We start from the raw sequence: 14,463 nt of genomic DNA, 5'->3' as shown, positions 1-14,463 counted from the left end.
TTTGTACTTGTTTTCTGCACGGACGGTGTTTGCGGGTACACTCAATCTGACAGCTGATTTGACTAGGGAAGACGTGTACTTTCTTCAGTGCGGATTCTGTGTTCCGTTTTGATTTGCCTTCCTGTTTATAACATTGTATTTTAATCGCATTATTCGGCGATATTTGTTCTCTGAAATGGCGACCGTGGAGGAGCTGAAGTTGCGGGTGAGAGAGTTGGAAAATGAGCTGATAAAGTGTAAGCAAAAGCAGTGTGCGGTGGAGGATGCTCACAGCCAGGCATTAAACAGACCAAAGATTGACAAAATGAGCGCAGAAGTTGTGGACTCCAACCCATACAGGTACATTTTTAACACATTATGTTGGCTTTTTGCTCATTTTGGGTTAACTGTTGAAGCACCGAGAGGCGACGCCTTCTGAGTCATCCATAAACCACAAGCTAATTCTTAGCTGTGTTTTTATTTCAGCCGCCTTATGGCTTTAAAGAGAATGGGCATCGTGGATGATTATGAGGTACGTGTCTGATAAGTGAATAGAAGGTCTTATATGACACAATGATTTTTTTTGCACCTTTGTCATCTAATATTCATATTTTAATAAAGAATAGCAGCAGACACCATTTGATTTACCTTCAGCTCAGCCTACTTTGACACATTTCTAAACTGTGATTTGAACTTGGGGCCCTCTCTGCAGGATAACCTCTACAATTGCACTCTGTCTTAGCATCTCTTCCTACACGATGTTCTGTTAAAATTCTTATTTGCACATGTAGGCTATATGATAATATTTCTGATAAGCTGATATCATTCGATAAATACATCAAGTGTTGCTGTGTTACCTTTGTGTCATTAATTGCAAATATGTACAAATGCTGTTAATTCTACAGAAGTGTCAAAATAGACTGACTAATAGTGCATGGTTAAAGGCTGTCTTTACCATTACATACAATGGGAATCCTAAAATTTGTTGGTAGAAAATTCGGACATTCACGGTGGCTGTAGTTGGTGTTGGGGGAGTCGGCAGCGTGACGGCTGAAATGCTCACGAGATGTGGCATTGGTAAGGTAATAGAAACCTTTCCATTGTTTATCCACTTCTGCTTAATATCATTCTGTACTATCATTTCCCTGCATACTTACTGTAATCTGTCCTTGTGTTTTTTGACACCACAGCTGCTCCTCTTTGACTATGACAAAGTAGAGCTGGCCAATATGAATAGACTGTTCTTCCAGCCTCACCAGGCAGGCTTGAGTAAAGTGGAAGCAGCTGAACATACCCTCAGGTGCACGGATATCAGCAGAAACCTTCCGTTTTCCTTCCAACATTTTTTTTTTTTCTTACACTTGTCTCATTTTTCCAAACAGAAACATCAATCCAGATGTATTGTTTGAGACACATAACTATAATATCACTACAATGGAAAACTTTACACATTTCATGGACCGTATCAGGTTGGTGTTGCTACTCTGTTCTTTCAGGTTTTCCTCCTGTCAACCTGTACTTAACTTTACAACTGTATCTTTCTAGTCATGGAGGTCTGGAAGAAGGAAAGCCAGTGGACTTGATCCTGAGCTGTGTGGACAACTTTGAGGCCAGAATGGCCATCAATACAGTAAGTATATCCCTATTATAAATAAAATCAGAAAACAAAGCTGATGGTACAAGCAGACATTTGTAAGCTGAATGCCTTTGGATCTACTTTTTTCAGGCCTGCAATGAATTAGGTCAGATCTGGATGGAGTCTGGTGTCAGTGAGAATGCTGTATCAGGACATATCCAGCTCATCATTCCTGGAGAGACAGCCTGCTTTGCTGTATGTCCACTTAAAGGAAGTTAAATTCATACATACATGTTTTTAGGGAAAATGCAATAACATTTGAAAACAACATTATATCTGTTAGTGTGCTCCTCCACTGGTGGTTGCAGCCAACATCGATGAGAAGACCCTAAAAAGAGAAGGTGTGTGTGCTGCCAGCTTACCAACAACAATGGGTGTGGTTGCCGGCCTCCTGGTGCAAAATGTGCTCAAGTATGTTACCATTATTCATCACCAGGTTGATTTATAAGTTGCCTATTTTATATATAACACTGATTACATGTTTGCCTTCCAGATACCTGCTTAAGTTCGGCACTGTCAGTTATTATCTTGGCTACAATGCCATGCAGGACTTTTTTCCCTCCATGGCCATGAAAGCCAACCCTCAATGTAATGACCGCCACTGCAGGAGACAACAGGAGGAGTATAAGGTGTGTGTGTGTGTGTGGCTTCTGTTTGTATTAGGTTGTAGGACCAAACAAAATCTGTTACCATGACATTTTCTTTTTAGAAGAAGGAAGCAGAGCAGCCTAAGGTGGAAGTTGTACAGGAAGAGGAGGAAGTCGTGCATGAAGACAATGAATGGGGTAAGCAGTGTTACAGTGTCCCATCTGTATGTTTTTTGCAACACATTATTTGCATTAATGCGTGCACTTACTTGCACAGGTATTGAACTTGTATCTGAGGTAACCGACGAAGAGTTAAAGGCTGCATCAGGGGTTGTGCCTGACCTCCCCGAGGGCATTACTGTGGCTTATACCATTCCAACAGAGGTAACTATCCTTAACTTTACTGGTATATGTTATATTTATTCCATACTTTTTCAACTAAATTCTGATTATACTGTGTTTCTCATGTTCTTACTAGGACACAACAGGTGGGGACACAGTGGAGGAGACTGAACAGAGCCTTGAAGACCTAATGGCTCAGATGAGAAAGTTGTAGGCAACAATTTAAGGATGTATTTCTGTTATAGCCTTTTCTTGCTTGTCTCTACCAACACTTTAATTTATACCATCCTCATGAAACAGCTAATGTCAAGTAAGTAATTACAGTAAAACTTATTCTAACGGTTAAGGAAGGGAATGCATGAGAAGGCATTTCTACTGACACAGACACACTGACAGCATGTAGCACTTAAAATGGGAACAGTTTCTTAGGAAATGTCCATAAACCTGGAAAAACATTGTCATTAATGCATTTTCTAAGATTAGAAAATGAGTGTCCCAGCTTTTCAACTACTTGCCCTGTCATTCAAAATGTCTGCAACATCACAGACAAATGCTTAAGTTGTCTCAATAAAGTATTTAATAGATGATATTCACATGTTTGTTGTGATTTTTACATACAGCTGTTTTTAATCACACGGCATTAATACACGAACACATGGAAACACTAAAGATACATTTTATGTTACATATTTGGCAGGAGGGTTTGGTATCCCTTTATATTTTAACCTGGAGACTAAAACAGTGATGATATTTCTGGTAAGTGTTAAAATATTGCTAGTAAATTAAGAAGGATACACATATATATATATATATTTTTGCATACATGTATGAAATCAGCATCTTGGGCCTTATGCAGGACAATCAATGATCTGATGGGATTTATCATCCACATCTTGGGAGAAAATTTAAATCACTCCTACTTTGGCCTCTATAAATTCCCTTTTTATAATACTGTTATGGCAAATACTGTATTAAACACATAAAATACATATATTTGAGATATAAAATTGAGACAGCTCCCAAATAATCTGGAAGATCACAATGTGGGCTTGAATACAAAAGTGCTTAAAGGTCTGAAGGTCCCACTAATTGTTATAGTCAGACCTTTTATCTCCCGAGGAGAGGTTTATGAGGCATTTCTACTCAAAAAGTGGATAAAATAATTCAGTTTAAAACCAGAAAGTAGTACACTATGTAAAACCATAATTGTTGAGGTGACTTGGTGCTAATCTGTTTTGAGTTGAAATGCGACTGTAAACCTGAGATCCAAGCCTATGAATGTCTTGCAAACATGATTACATTTAATTAATAAATACTTTTGTACCCTTCAGATGATGATCACAGTGTGATGGTGGTTTAGATGAAACCATTTGTTTTTTCTATATTTGTGCTACTTTATGGTAGAGCTTGTTAAACAGTCTTTAGCGATTAGTGGTATTAAACGGCTAACAGAGTCACCTCGGGGCATGTGGAAGAGGAGCAGGTCCCCTCAGACTGAACGTGTCACCGCCTGAAGAATGACGAGACGGGGCGTTGCCACACACCAATGACGGCTCTGCTTCTTTTATCTCCATTGCACGCTTATAAAGCTCCGCTGCCTTCTCAAAGTCACCTTCTTCATAGCTAATTAGTGTTAAAGGAGAAAAATAATTACTAATTGTCACACAGACTAATGACAGTCATGATTTCAGAAATGTCAAATGTCACATTCACTATTGTACCTGAGCACAGCCAGATTTTTTAGGGTCTCTCCAACTCGTGGATGTGTGCGGCCCAAACTATCTTCATACACTTTCAGTGCTCGTTCATAAAGGGGCAAGGCATCACCGTGCTTCTTCTGCAAAAGTGTGTACAAAATAACATCAATAAATACACTGTTGAAGATAAAATCAGCAGCAATAAAAACAAAAAAGTTAAATATTAGTAAAACATTGCTTAAACAATAATATGAGGGGACATTTTACTGCACATGTGGAGTATTTGCTAAAAACGGAAGGAGCATGACAACCGATCTCACCAGTTGGCAGTAGATCACTGCCAGGTTGACCAGTGCTGTGGCCACACTGGGATGTTTGGGCCCAAAACTCTTCTCTCTGATTTCCAGAGACAGCTCATAAAGTGGAACTGCCTTCTCCAGCTTTCCCTGTGCAACACACATCAAATGAGATCATCTGCAAAAAAACTAACAACAGATGAGCTCATCAACAAACAGCATGTCTCAGTGTCAACATGTCTCACTCTGCGTTTATAGAGCATGGCCAGGTGTTTGAGTGTGTATGCCAGAGAGGGGTGGTCTGGCGACAGGGCTTTCTTTCGGATGTCTAATGCCCTCTCGTACATGTCCTCAGCAGTCTCGTACTCTCTTCTTTCAGTGTGCAGCGCAGCCAGGTTGTTGAGGGACTGAGCACAGTCTGGGTGATCTGGACCGAGGACACGCTGACGCATCTCCAGAGAGCGGGTCAAAAAGATTTTGGCTGCACTAGAAAGTAAACAAAGAATGAAAATAATTTTACTTATCCAGGTGGAACCAGGTGGAATCATCTGTAGTACAAATACAAAGTGCTCAGCTGGAATCCACACTAAATCTCCAGTATATTTTTTTCTGTGTGCATGTCTTACTCTAGGTTGTTCTGGAGGTAGTACAGGACACCCAGTTCATTAAGTGTCTTGGCACAGTCTGCAGAGTCTTTCCCCAGGGTTAGCTCTTCCAGCTGCAGAGCCCTGCGTCTCAGCAAAGTGAAGCCATACTGAAAAATAAAGCAGATAAAAGGCGTGTACAATATGTCTGATTAGGTAAGTATAACTAAGTGTGTGTGCATATCTAAAAAAACATGCTCACCATATGACCTTTCTGGCGAGCAGTCTTTTGACGGATCTTCACTGATCTCTTCCTGAGTTTCTCTGCTTGTTCAAACCTAAAGGGAAAGCAGCAGGTGTAAAACACATGCTTTTAATTGAATCCGAACACTGCCAGAATTTCATTTAGTGTTTCATTTAGTGTTATTCTCTAAGATCATCAGAACAGGTGGGGAGCAGCTTTATAAACATAACTGCCAGGCTGTAAAAAATAATACTACATAAACAGAAGACGCAATGCATGCTAACACCAAGTCGGTCCCACTTACTTGTTCTGCTTCTGGTAGAGCATAGCAAGTGACTCCAGCTCTCGTGCAACACTGGCATGCTCAGCACCATATGCATTCTCACTTATCTCAAGGGCCTGCTTGTACAGCTGCTCAGCATTGCCATACTTCTTCCACTGGACATAAACTCCAGCCAGCTGGTGCAGAGAGCGAGCTACACTGGGATGATCCGGGTCCAGGGCGGTCTCTCGGATCTCAAGAGACCTTTGTAAAGGAGCTACAGCCTAAACCAACAAACATAATCCATTATGCACACAACTGTCTAGAAAATGCATTTACCTTGTAAATAAGTCTTATAGTGATGTAGTGTACCTGACTAGGGAGGCCCAGGTCTTTAAGGAAGCGTCCTAAAGTCTCATACAGGTTTGCAAGCTTGGTCATGCTGTCTTCGCTTTCACAGCTCTTCTCGTAGCGTTTCAGAGAGTCAAAATACTCAGTGGCCATCGAGCTTTTGTCTTTTCCCACATACTGCCAGTAAGCCAGCAGCTCGGAGAAATGACCCCTGGAAAACAGGCACAACAGCACACATACATAAATTAATTAAAGTAGCACATTTTGTAATTAAACTTTAATGTGTGTGTTCAGGAAACACAAACATGTACCTCTTGTAGAGATTTTGGGAGACAAACAGGTTCAAGAGGCTGAGCTGCAGTTTAGGCCTGTCCTCCTGCTGCTGGAACAACCATGGAAGCTCATCTGCAACGCGCCACGTGACACGGTCCTGGCTAAAAACACACACAATGACAGGAGTTACACTGACCTGTGAATTCCTGTTGCACATTTTTAAAGAAGAGAAGGACTCATCTAGGTTGATTGACCTGAGCTGTTGATTGAAGTAATGTATTAGTTTTTCTCTGTAAGAAGCGGAGCTGCTTCCTCCAGCCAGGAACTCCAGCCTCACAGCTTCCCAGGCCTGACAGACAGAATCACAATCAAGAAACCGTCTTATGATGACTTCATTCCTATTGTGTCTTATTGTTTTTAACAGCAGAGTACTTTATATTTTGACTGGCCAAAGAATCTAACTACCTGCAGGTGTTGAAACCTGATGAGTCCACAGCGGAGAGTTACAATGCAGAGTGTGTTCAGGCGGTAGAGAAGTGAGGACAGCACAGGCAGCTCTACCTCTGGGAAAAGATCTAGAACCTCTGATTCACTCACTCCATTATGGCTGGCACATACAAGGCAGAGTATCTACAAAGAGAAACAACATGAACACAGTCTTCTGCCACATGTACAAAAAATAATTATATAAAAGAAAGCCAGAGGATTTATATCCATCCCACAAAGGCTAAATTACAGACACAGTTCTAACTAAAAACATTAATGAAGACAGATTTATGTCTTTTCACCTCTCTCATAATGTGCTGCTCTCTGTCTGTTGTGAGGGAGTTCAGTGTCATCTTTAGTGCCAGGCGGTACAGCGACATAGTGTCTTGACACTGTAGACACTGCTCCAGGCTTTTCTCCAGTGACCAACATGATTTACTGCTAGGAAGCAAAAAAAACAATCATTACACAATTAAAAAATGTGTAACCACATAACCAGAGACAAGAATGTAAACCACAGTGGAATTTTTATCCTATTTGCACAGCCTCTATTTTTCCTTAATTTTTCAGAATCAATGCACACGATTATACTTTTTATCTTTAAATGTGTCTTTTTGTACTTTGGTGAGAAAACAGAGAACCAGAGGTGGCTAACCTGGTGATCATCCTTGCCAGTAGTGTGACATATAATGCATTGCAGGCTGAAGCAGAGCGGCAGTGCCTTTCCAGCTTCTTCTCCTGAAACCCAAACATTCATGACAGTCTCATGAAAATATATTTTTTCAATATATATATTCAATAAAATAAAAGGGTTGATAACTGACCTGGTCCTTGGTGAGTTTGAGATCCACACTCTGACACTCTGCATTGACTATACTCCTGACTTCTCTGGGACTAAGTGGGTCTAAATGGAGGGTAGGCCACAATCTAAACAAACATAGTCACTGAATTACGAACAGCAGTACTACAAGAGGACTTTTACAAATGTAAACCACTGTATAGAAAATAAATAAACAACCATTTGAACTAATGCAACACAAGCATAGAAAACTGAAAGGGAGATTTATAATTCATGCTATCACCTCCATGCTTGAGGACATGTCTCTACATTGACAGACACCACCACTCTGACATTGACAGGGAGAGGGTCAATCAGCCACTTCATGTGTCTTTCTGCTTGCTGAAATAAAAAGATAGTCGCTGTAAAGTAAGTGGAATTATTCTGAAAAACAATTGAGAAAAAAAAACACTGAGAAAATATATATTAAAATACCTGTATTTGGTCAATTGAGTCAATGATGATGATGATGTTTCCTTGATGCCGTGCTGATAGTCTTTCTAGCCAACGAGGGAACTCCTCCAAGATTTTACTGGGTTCCATAGACAATCCAGAAATGGACCAAAAGTGCTGCAACAGCTACAGTATGTAAGGACAGGCAGACTGAAGGTAAATAACATTCCCACATGTGATCAGTGAGCTTTCATTGTAAGCTAATGAGAGAAACCTCTTACTTTGACTGTGAGTCGTTTGATAATTAGAACTGGCTCTGAGCTCGTGGAAAGTGGGCGACCAACAAAGTGATAAAGGAACAAGGTGTTAGGGGATTGCTTCTGCTGCAGCTCAATCCTAAAAGATAAAATAAAAGGACAATTAGCTAAATGTCTCTATTAAAACTGAGAACTTGTAATCATTTGATAGTTTCAGTTTCAGGCATGTGGCGCTTAAGTGGAGAAAAGAGTTCTTACCATTTGGAGAGCAGGAGAGACTTTCCTGAGCCTGGGCCACCAGATACCAGCAGGGGCGGCGTGGGAGGAGGAGCAGCAATCATGTCATTTAAACGATCTATATACTGAGAACACATCAGATACAACACAGACTTACTGAGATACAAAAAACACTACTTGATGCGCTGGATAAGGAAATATGTTCTACCTTCTGAAAGCCTAACTGTGCTGTGCTGCTGCTGCAAGCTTGCTGATAGGACTCAATCTGTTCCTGCTCATCATGCAGGTCCCACAGCACATCTCCTGAGTCTTCCTCACATCCCTCATCTATGCCAGAGTCCTTAGAGTCAACCTCACCTCCATCAAGGCCAAGCAACTCCTAGATGCAAAGGAGGTGAATTTACTGTCAGTGAGCTCATGAAAAGGCCATTTTTACCAAATGAAAATCTGTACCTGTTTGATGACTTTCTCTAGCTGAGCATAGATCAGGTCAGCCCCCTCTTCTGCAGAGCCACCATGATCCACCACCTGGGTAATATTTAAAAAATGTCAGCATAGGCACAGATGCTACTTCTACCCTTGTTTAACACACCTTGATTTTGGCAGCCTTGTCTGCAGAATTGACCCGTTCCAGCAGTTGCCTGATAGGTCCTGTCAAATTGTGTTCTTCTTCAGTCCTCAGGTACAGCACCAGTGGATGGCCATCTGGATTCTTCACAAAGGCCTCCTCACAATCCTCCACCACAGAGCTGCACAGTTGCATTTTAAATGACCATCACAGCACAAAAATGCAGAGTCACCATTACACAGGGATTACCATGGAAATCACTCTACCTTGTGACAGTGGACTTGAGAAGAAGCACACAGACAGAACTCCTTTCAATCTCCTGCCTGCGTTCCACAGTGTATGAAGCTGCATTCTCTTCTGGGAAACAGATGTTCAGGTAGAAATGACCCAGACTCTCACACGTTCGCCGTAACACAGGAGAGTGCTTCTGTAAAGATTTTTTAAGAAGTGCACATTAATTTTAAAGATTAATAATGACACACTTTTTATGCCGCAGTGAAGACAAACTTTCTATTTAAAAAAGTTTATTTACTCTCAGTCAAGCCCTGTCCTTGTGTTAGGCAAAGGTGGGAAGACTACACTGCCAAAACATCCCATTAAAAATAATGTTATATGGTCCATTTAACCAACCTTAATGAAGATATCCAGCTCAGCTTTGGTCTCCTGGGTAAAGATTAGGTAGCAGCGCACAGTGTTACTCCATAAGGCCTGGGGCACATGAGGTGAGACCTGAAGTAGACTGGCCACTGCAGCATCCCAGTCATCTGAAGAAGACAGACACATATGGGGAAATGCTCAAATGAAATAAAAGCTGAAGATAAACCTACTAAACAGAAGGTGATGAAGCCCTTTTGATCATGACGCCTCCTTTCGTCAACTTACCCCTGCTCACATTTGCAAAGGGCCCCTCCACATCTATCAAACTGTGAGCAAACTCCGGTCCTCTAAAGGTCTGTTGAAGCTGCATCATGCTGCCCATAGAGGGCTCACTCCCCAGCACACCACCAGTCCAGTACTCACACTGTGTCCCTGCAGCTGAACACATACAATTAAAAAATGAATAAACTTGTTTTTCATTATATAAAAGAAGACTTAAACCGTATAGTGTGCTAACTACTGTGAACAAGAAACAGGGTGCATTACTGATTGTCTGATGAATAAAATACATTGTCTGAATCTTACCAGTGACAGTGGTTTGGTTGTCATCTGAGTCCGAGTCATTTGGGTCATAGACCTGGATGCCCTGAGCCTGTAACTGTTGCAATTTGGTTTCCAAGTCCCTCTTGGCCCGCAGGAGATCCTGTATCTCCTTTTCTTTAGTCTCTCGGAAAATCTGATGATCATTTGACCACAAGCTTAATGCTGCTCTAATGACTGTGTGAAAGAACGTCACAGATATGTTTGACTTTACCTTAAATTGTCGTTTCACTTTGTCCCTGTCATGCTCAAAGGTGGCAGCCCTCTCCATAGCTTGATATTTTGCCTCAAGAGCACTCTCTTTTTCTCTAAGGATCTTCTGGTAGGTCTTCTGAAGAGCCTTAGAATGATAAAACAGCATCATCAGTACTGTTGAAAGTAGCCAATAAGGCTGTAGTTTCTGACTCTTGGCGTTCAGTTTATCCACTTTTACCTGCAGCTCTGCTCTCAGCCTCTTGTTCTCCTCATCCAGCTTGGCTTCCTTCTTTTGCATAGATGATATCTCATTATTTTTGCTGACACGGAAGATTTCATACTCTTTGCGGAGTCTTTCATACTCTGCAGCATACTCAAGATCCACAGATCCCGTGGATTTGAAACTAGCCCCAATCACCCGAGGTCCACGACGAAAGGAACTGCGCAGAAGTCGGGCTTTGGGTTTGACCTCCACTGGGATCTCGCAGGCTTCCCCTCCTTCGCCTCCATATCCATCTTCAATCACCTCCCCTGGGCTGACCATGGAGGATGCAGTGCCCATGGTGGCTACCTAAACATTAGGCTTTTGGGATGCCCATAGCTAGCATTGTAGAATGACAAACAGGACTACAATAAAGCTTGATTGTTTTTTTTTTTAAATGTACCTAGGCAAAGCAGGGTTATTTTGACTGGGATTTCTGATCTTGGTTGTCCCTGCTGCTGTATCACAAAAGTAAAAGACCCAGTCGAAGTATAGTAACAGCCACAAAGCTGCTGTTCTACAAAAGCAACAGAAGATTAAAAGACTTATTTGCACCTTCTTCAAATAATCACATAAAAGGTGATGCCTGTTATTAGTTAACTAGCTGAACTATTCCTATCTGATCACTTAAAACAGCTATACTTGGTTAGCCAAGTTACCGTAACGTTTTAGGACACTTCAACACATTAATGACAACATTTACAGGTTTTAAGACTAAAGGAGAGGACCCAATAACATATGTAAATATTTTATTTTTAAAAAACAATGACTAAAACCCCAGGTATGCGAGAAAACATCTTAAACAAACAAAAGACACTCACTGTCCGCTCCCTTCACAGCTTCTTCCTGGCTGCCTTGGTAACAAGTCGATGATACGGGTGCCCGTATGGGTCAGAAAGAGTAAAAGGCGATTTTTGCCCTGAAAGAATGGAAACCGTGATGGAAGTCCAAGCGGCAACTTGGTCTGTAAGTATTTTATGTGTTATTAATTCCAACTTGATAAAATATGTTTTGCAAAACTAGTGTGTAAACGATTTGTCAGTCAAGCGTCACATAATTACAACTGAGTCTGGTTCTTCTCTATGTATGTATATATATATATATATATATATATATATATACATACATATATATATATACATACATATATATATATATACATATATATATATATATATACATATATATATATATATACATAGAACAGAACCAGACTCAGTTCTCTGTGTGTGTGTGTGTGTGTATACACACACACACACACACACACAGAGAACTGAGTCTGGTTCTGTTCTATGTATATACATAGAGAAGAACCAGACTTATAATTATGTGACGCTATATATATATATATATATATACATATATATATATATATATATATATATCAACATATTATACACACTCACAGATACATTAGCATGGGTAAAACTTTGTATTTATCTACTGTATTTTAGTTAATAAATTATATAATGTTAGGTCTTGAAGTCAGTTTTTTTGTGAACTGTGACTTAGAAGATGTGGCTCCATATCTGAGAGAGGTGAGTGTATGACAGGCGTCAGAGGTAAATTCTACTGTTTCACATACACTGTTTGTGTTTTCTAGAACAAGTTATGTTGAGACACAAAGATGGCAAATCTCTCTCTCTCTTACACACACACAGACACATTTGCACCTGCTCATAGAGGAGCACAGATTAGCAGAATTCGAATATAAAATTTAATAAAAGTAACAAATATACATTTGAATTAAATTAAACTACATATAGAAATGATGAGAAGACAGTACAAACAGAGGTCATCATGTGTAAACAGCATATGTCTACATGATATTTGATGCTCTACAAGTCCAGATGCCTTGCTTCAATCTTCTCCAGGCTACATATTTGATGCTCTTTGGTCAAACTCCCTGTTTTTACAAAACAGATGAAGAAATGTGTTCCTGTATGCACGGTTTAGGAAGAAATACATGACAGGATCCAGAAGCCCGCTCACACAGGTCAGTGCAGATGTGATCTGATTGGCTCTCTCCAGTACCGCATGGGTGTCTGTATTAATTGGACCATCACTGTGAGTCTGAATGTAGATTACTCTGCACACATGGTAAGGCACAAACGCCAACAGGAAGTTTGTCAAAATAAGTATGATCATTTTTATAGCTTTGTCTTTGACTGGACGCTCCTCGTGTTGCTGGATTGTCTGTAGCTTCATGAGAATTAGAATGTAGGAAATCACAATGGTGGTGAGAGGAACAGCAAAGGCCACAACAGTAGAAACCAAAGCAGAGTGTGATGCTTTTTCAACACTCAAGTACAGCTTATTACAGATGCCATGTGAGTCTGTCATATTCTTTTTAGAGAAGAGAATAGGACTCATAGACACAATAACTGTAGTCCAAAGTATGCCAACAGCCACCTTTGCAAACACAGGCTTCCTAACGGTCTGAGATTTTATAGGTAAAACTACAGCCAGGAATCTGTCCAGACTGATGAAACCCATTAGGTAGAGGCTGCAGTACATGTTTAGGTAGAACAGGAAGCCTGACATTTGACAGGCAATGTGTCCAAAAGGCCAGTGGCTGTCGGACAGGTGGTAGACTATACGCATGGGTAAAATGAGGATGTAAGAGATATCAGCCACGGACAGGTTCCACAGGAAGACCTTAGATGGAGATGTGCTCTTCTGTCGCAAGAATGCCCACAGCGCCAGAGCATTCCCAGGCACAGCAATGATGAAAACCAGGATATAAAACATGGCAAGGATAACATTCCACAGGGTGGGAGGTTTGCCAGAGATGACTTCTCTCGTCAGCTCATCAGAAATATTCATGGTCGTTGCTGGTGTTGGTGGTGATGATGGATAAAATCAGCCTGGTGCAGCACAAATCAGTGTCATGACTGAGGCCAAATTATCATCATTCTTTACATTACATCATACAGTATAACAAAACTAAAAGCACAAAGTGAGTGTGACAGAAATATGACCACATCACATGCATCATCTAACGTGATACATTAGAAACAGGAACTGACTGACTTCACTGTAATTAGACACTGAGCCTTACAGGCTGGCTACACAGAAATGTACAATTATTAAAGGTTTTTAAAATATAAATCCAGGATCTAACGTGTTATTTTATGCCAAACATCTCTTACCTTACAATGATGTAATCTAAAATTGTAGCAATATATTTCATGTATTCTTTTAAGACCTGTGCTTTGAAGTTGTTATGCTCTTTGTAACACTTCAAATGCACCAATCAAAAGCACCATTCTTAATTTTGTGGATTCAATAACACAATCATAACAAGGACTTTAAGCACATGAATGAGAAATGACTGCTCTGTAGCAGTCACTGAATTAAAGGTTGTATTTAAAGCACCACTTTTAATGTTAAATATAAACAGTATATATCTACTACTAATGCACTGTGCCCCCCCATGTGGCAGCACATCAATAATCAATAATCATATTCCTACCTGTAATTGGCTCAGCACAGGATGCTGTGAAATCTTCTATAGGCAGTGGAAAAATCTGAGAACACTGTGACAGGTGAAGAAGAACTGAGAACTGTTGTGTGGTGCATATCCACTTTTGTATTTATAGATTTAGTACACACACACACACACACACACACACACACACACACACACACACACACACACACACACACACACACACACACACACACACACACACACACACACACACACGCGCATGCATACAGCTAACACGTGCCAATTAAACAGGAAACAAGAAACAGAAAATAACAACAGTGAAGCT

At 40.5% G+C, this 14,463-nt stretch overlaps 3 protein-coding genes across 4 annotated transcripts; 1 reads left to right on the top strand and 2 right to left on the bottom strand.

Moving 5' to 3' along the window:
* Nucleotides 1-16: 16 nt before the first annotated feature.
* On the top strand, nucleotides 17-3,133 carry uba5 (ubiquitin-like modifier activating enzyme 5). Its single transcript, XM_028433359.1, has 12 exons — nucleotides 17-339; nucleotides 466-511; nucleotides 972-1,061; nucleotides 1,170-1,279; nucleotides 1,362-1,448; nucleotides 1,525-1,609; nucleotides 1,706-1,810; nucleotides 1,899-2,026; nucleotides 2,109-2,244; nucleotides 2,325-2,400; nucleotides 2,480-2,586; nucleotides 2,681-3,133. The coding sequence occupies exons 1-12, from the start codon at nucleotides 176-178 to the stop codon at nucleotides 2,756-2,758; spliced, it is 1,212 nt and encodes a 403-aa protein (XP_028289160.1). The 5' UTR covers nucleotides 17-175; the 3' UTR covers nucleotides 2,759-3,133.
* Nucleotides 3,134-3,186: 53 nt separating this feature from the next.
* On the bottom strand, nucleotides 3,187-11,542 carry nphp3 (nephronophthisis 3). Of its 2 annotated transcripts, none has more exons than XM_028433353.1 (28): nucleotides 11,506-11,542; nucleotides 10,661-11,023; nucleotides 10,442-10,567; nucleotides 10,213-10,363; nucleotides 9,913-10,065; nucleotides 9,661-9,794; nucleotides 9,297-9,457; nucleotides 9,055-9,211; nucleotides 8,916-8,990; nucleotides 8,671-8,841; nucleotides 8,484-8,587; nucleotides 8,250-8,364; nucleotides 8,011-8,154; nucleotides 7,820-7,917; nucleotides 7,562-7,664; nucleotides 7,393-7,475; nucleotides 7,040-7,178; nucleotides 6,717-6,881; nucleotides 6,506-6,600; nucleotides 6,290-6,412; nucleotides 6,000-6,189; nucleotides 5,670-5,911; nucleotides 5,384-5,459; nucleotides 5,164-5,291; nucleotides 4,783-5,023; nucleotides 4,562-4,687; nucleotides 4,266-4,381; nucleotides 3,187-4,167 (listed from the first exon to the last, which is right to left on the bottom strand). In XM_028433353.1, exons 2-28 carry the CDS (start codon nucleotides 10,982-10,984, stop codon nucleotides 3,999-4,001), a joined length of 3,909 nt encoding a protein of 1,302 aa, XP_028289154.1. In that variant the 5' UTR covers nucleotides 10,985-11,023; nucleotides 11,506-11,542; the 3' UTR covers nucleotides 3,187-3,998. The 2 variants fall into 2 exon arrangements, with proteins under 2 accessions (XP_028289154.1, XP_028289155.1); XM_028433354.1 differs by having other exon boundaries at nucleotides 7,040-7,175.
* A 1,017-nt stretch (nucleotides 11,543-12,559) lies between these two features.
* On the bottom strand, nucleotides 12,560-14,244 carry LOC114453582 (uracil nucleotide/cysteinyl leukotriene receptor). The gene is made up of 2 exons (XM_028433534.1): nucleotides 14,160-14,244; nucleotides 12,560-13,551 (listed from the first exon to the last, which is right to left on the bottom strand). The coding sequence occupies exon 2, from the start codon at nucleotides 13,508-13,510 to the stop codon at nucleotides 12,560-12,562; it is 951 nt and encodes a 316-aa protein (XP_028289335.1). The 5' UTR covers nucleotides 13,511-13,551; nucleotides 14,160-14,244.
* Nucleotides 14,245-14,463: the final 219 nt, after the last annotated feature.

This window comes from Parambassis ranga, chromosome 20 (genome assembly GCF_900634625.1).
Source record: "Parambassis ranga chromosome 20, fParRan2.1, whole genome shotgun sequence".
Lineage (NCBI taxonomy): Eukaryota > Metazoa > Chordata > Actinopteri > Ambassidae > Parambassis > Parambassis ranga.
This window is presented reverse-complemented; position numbering and strand designations above follow the sequence as displayed.

Coding starts and splice junctions, on each gene's coding strand:
- LOC114453582 (XM_028433534.1), bottom strand. CDS start 13,510: ATGAATATTTCTGATGAGCTGACGAGAGAAGTCATCTCTGGCAAACCT.
- nphp3 (XM_028433353.1), bottom strand. CDS start 10,984: ATGGGCACTGCATCCTCCATGGTCAGCCCAGGGGAGGTGATTGAAGAT. Junction 10,568..10,660: donor GGCTGAGAGCAGAGCTGCAG/GTAAAAGTGGAT, acceptor TATCATTCTAAG/GCTCTTCAGAAGACCTACCA. Junction 4,168..4,265: donor AAAAATCTGGCTGTGCTCAG/GTACAATAGTGA, acceptor AACACTAATTAG/CTATGAAGAAGGTGACTTTG.
- uba5 (XM_028433359.1), top strand. CDS start 176: ATGGCGACCGTGGAGGAGCTGAAGTTGCGGGTGAGAGAGTTGGAAAAT. Junction 1,610..1,705: donor CCAGAATGGCCATCAATACA/GTAAGTATATCC, acceptor TACTTTTTTCAG/GCCTGCAATGAATTAGGTCA. Junction 2,401..2,479: donor GCATGAAGACAATGAATGGG/GTAAGCAGTGTT, acceptor TTACTTGCACAG/GTATTGAACTTGTATCTGAG.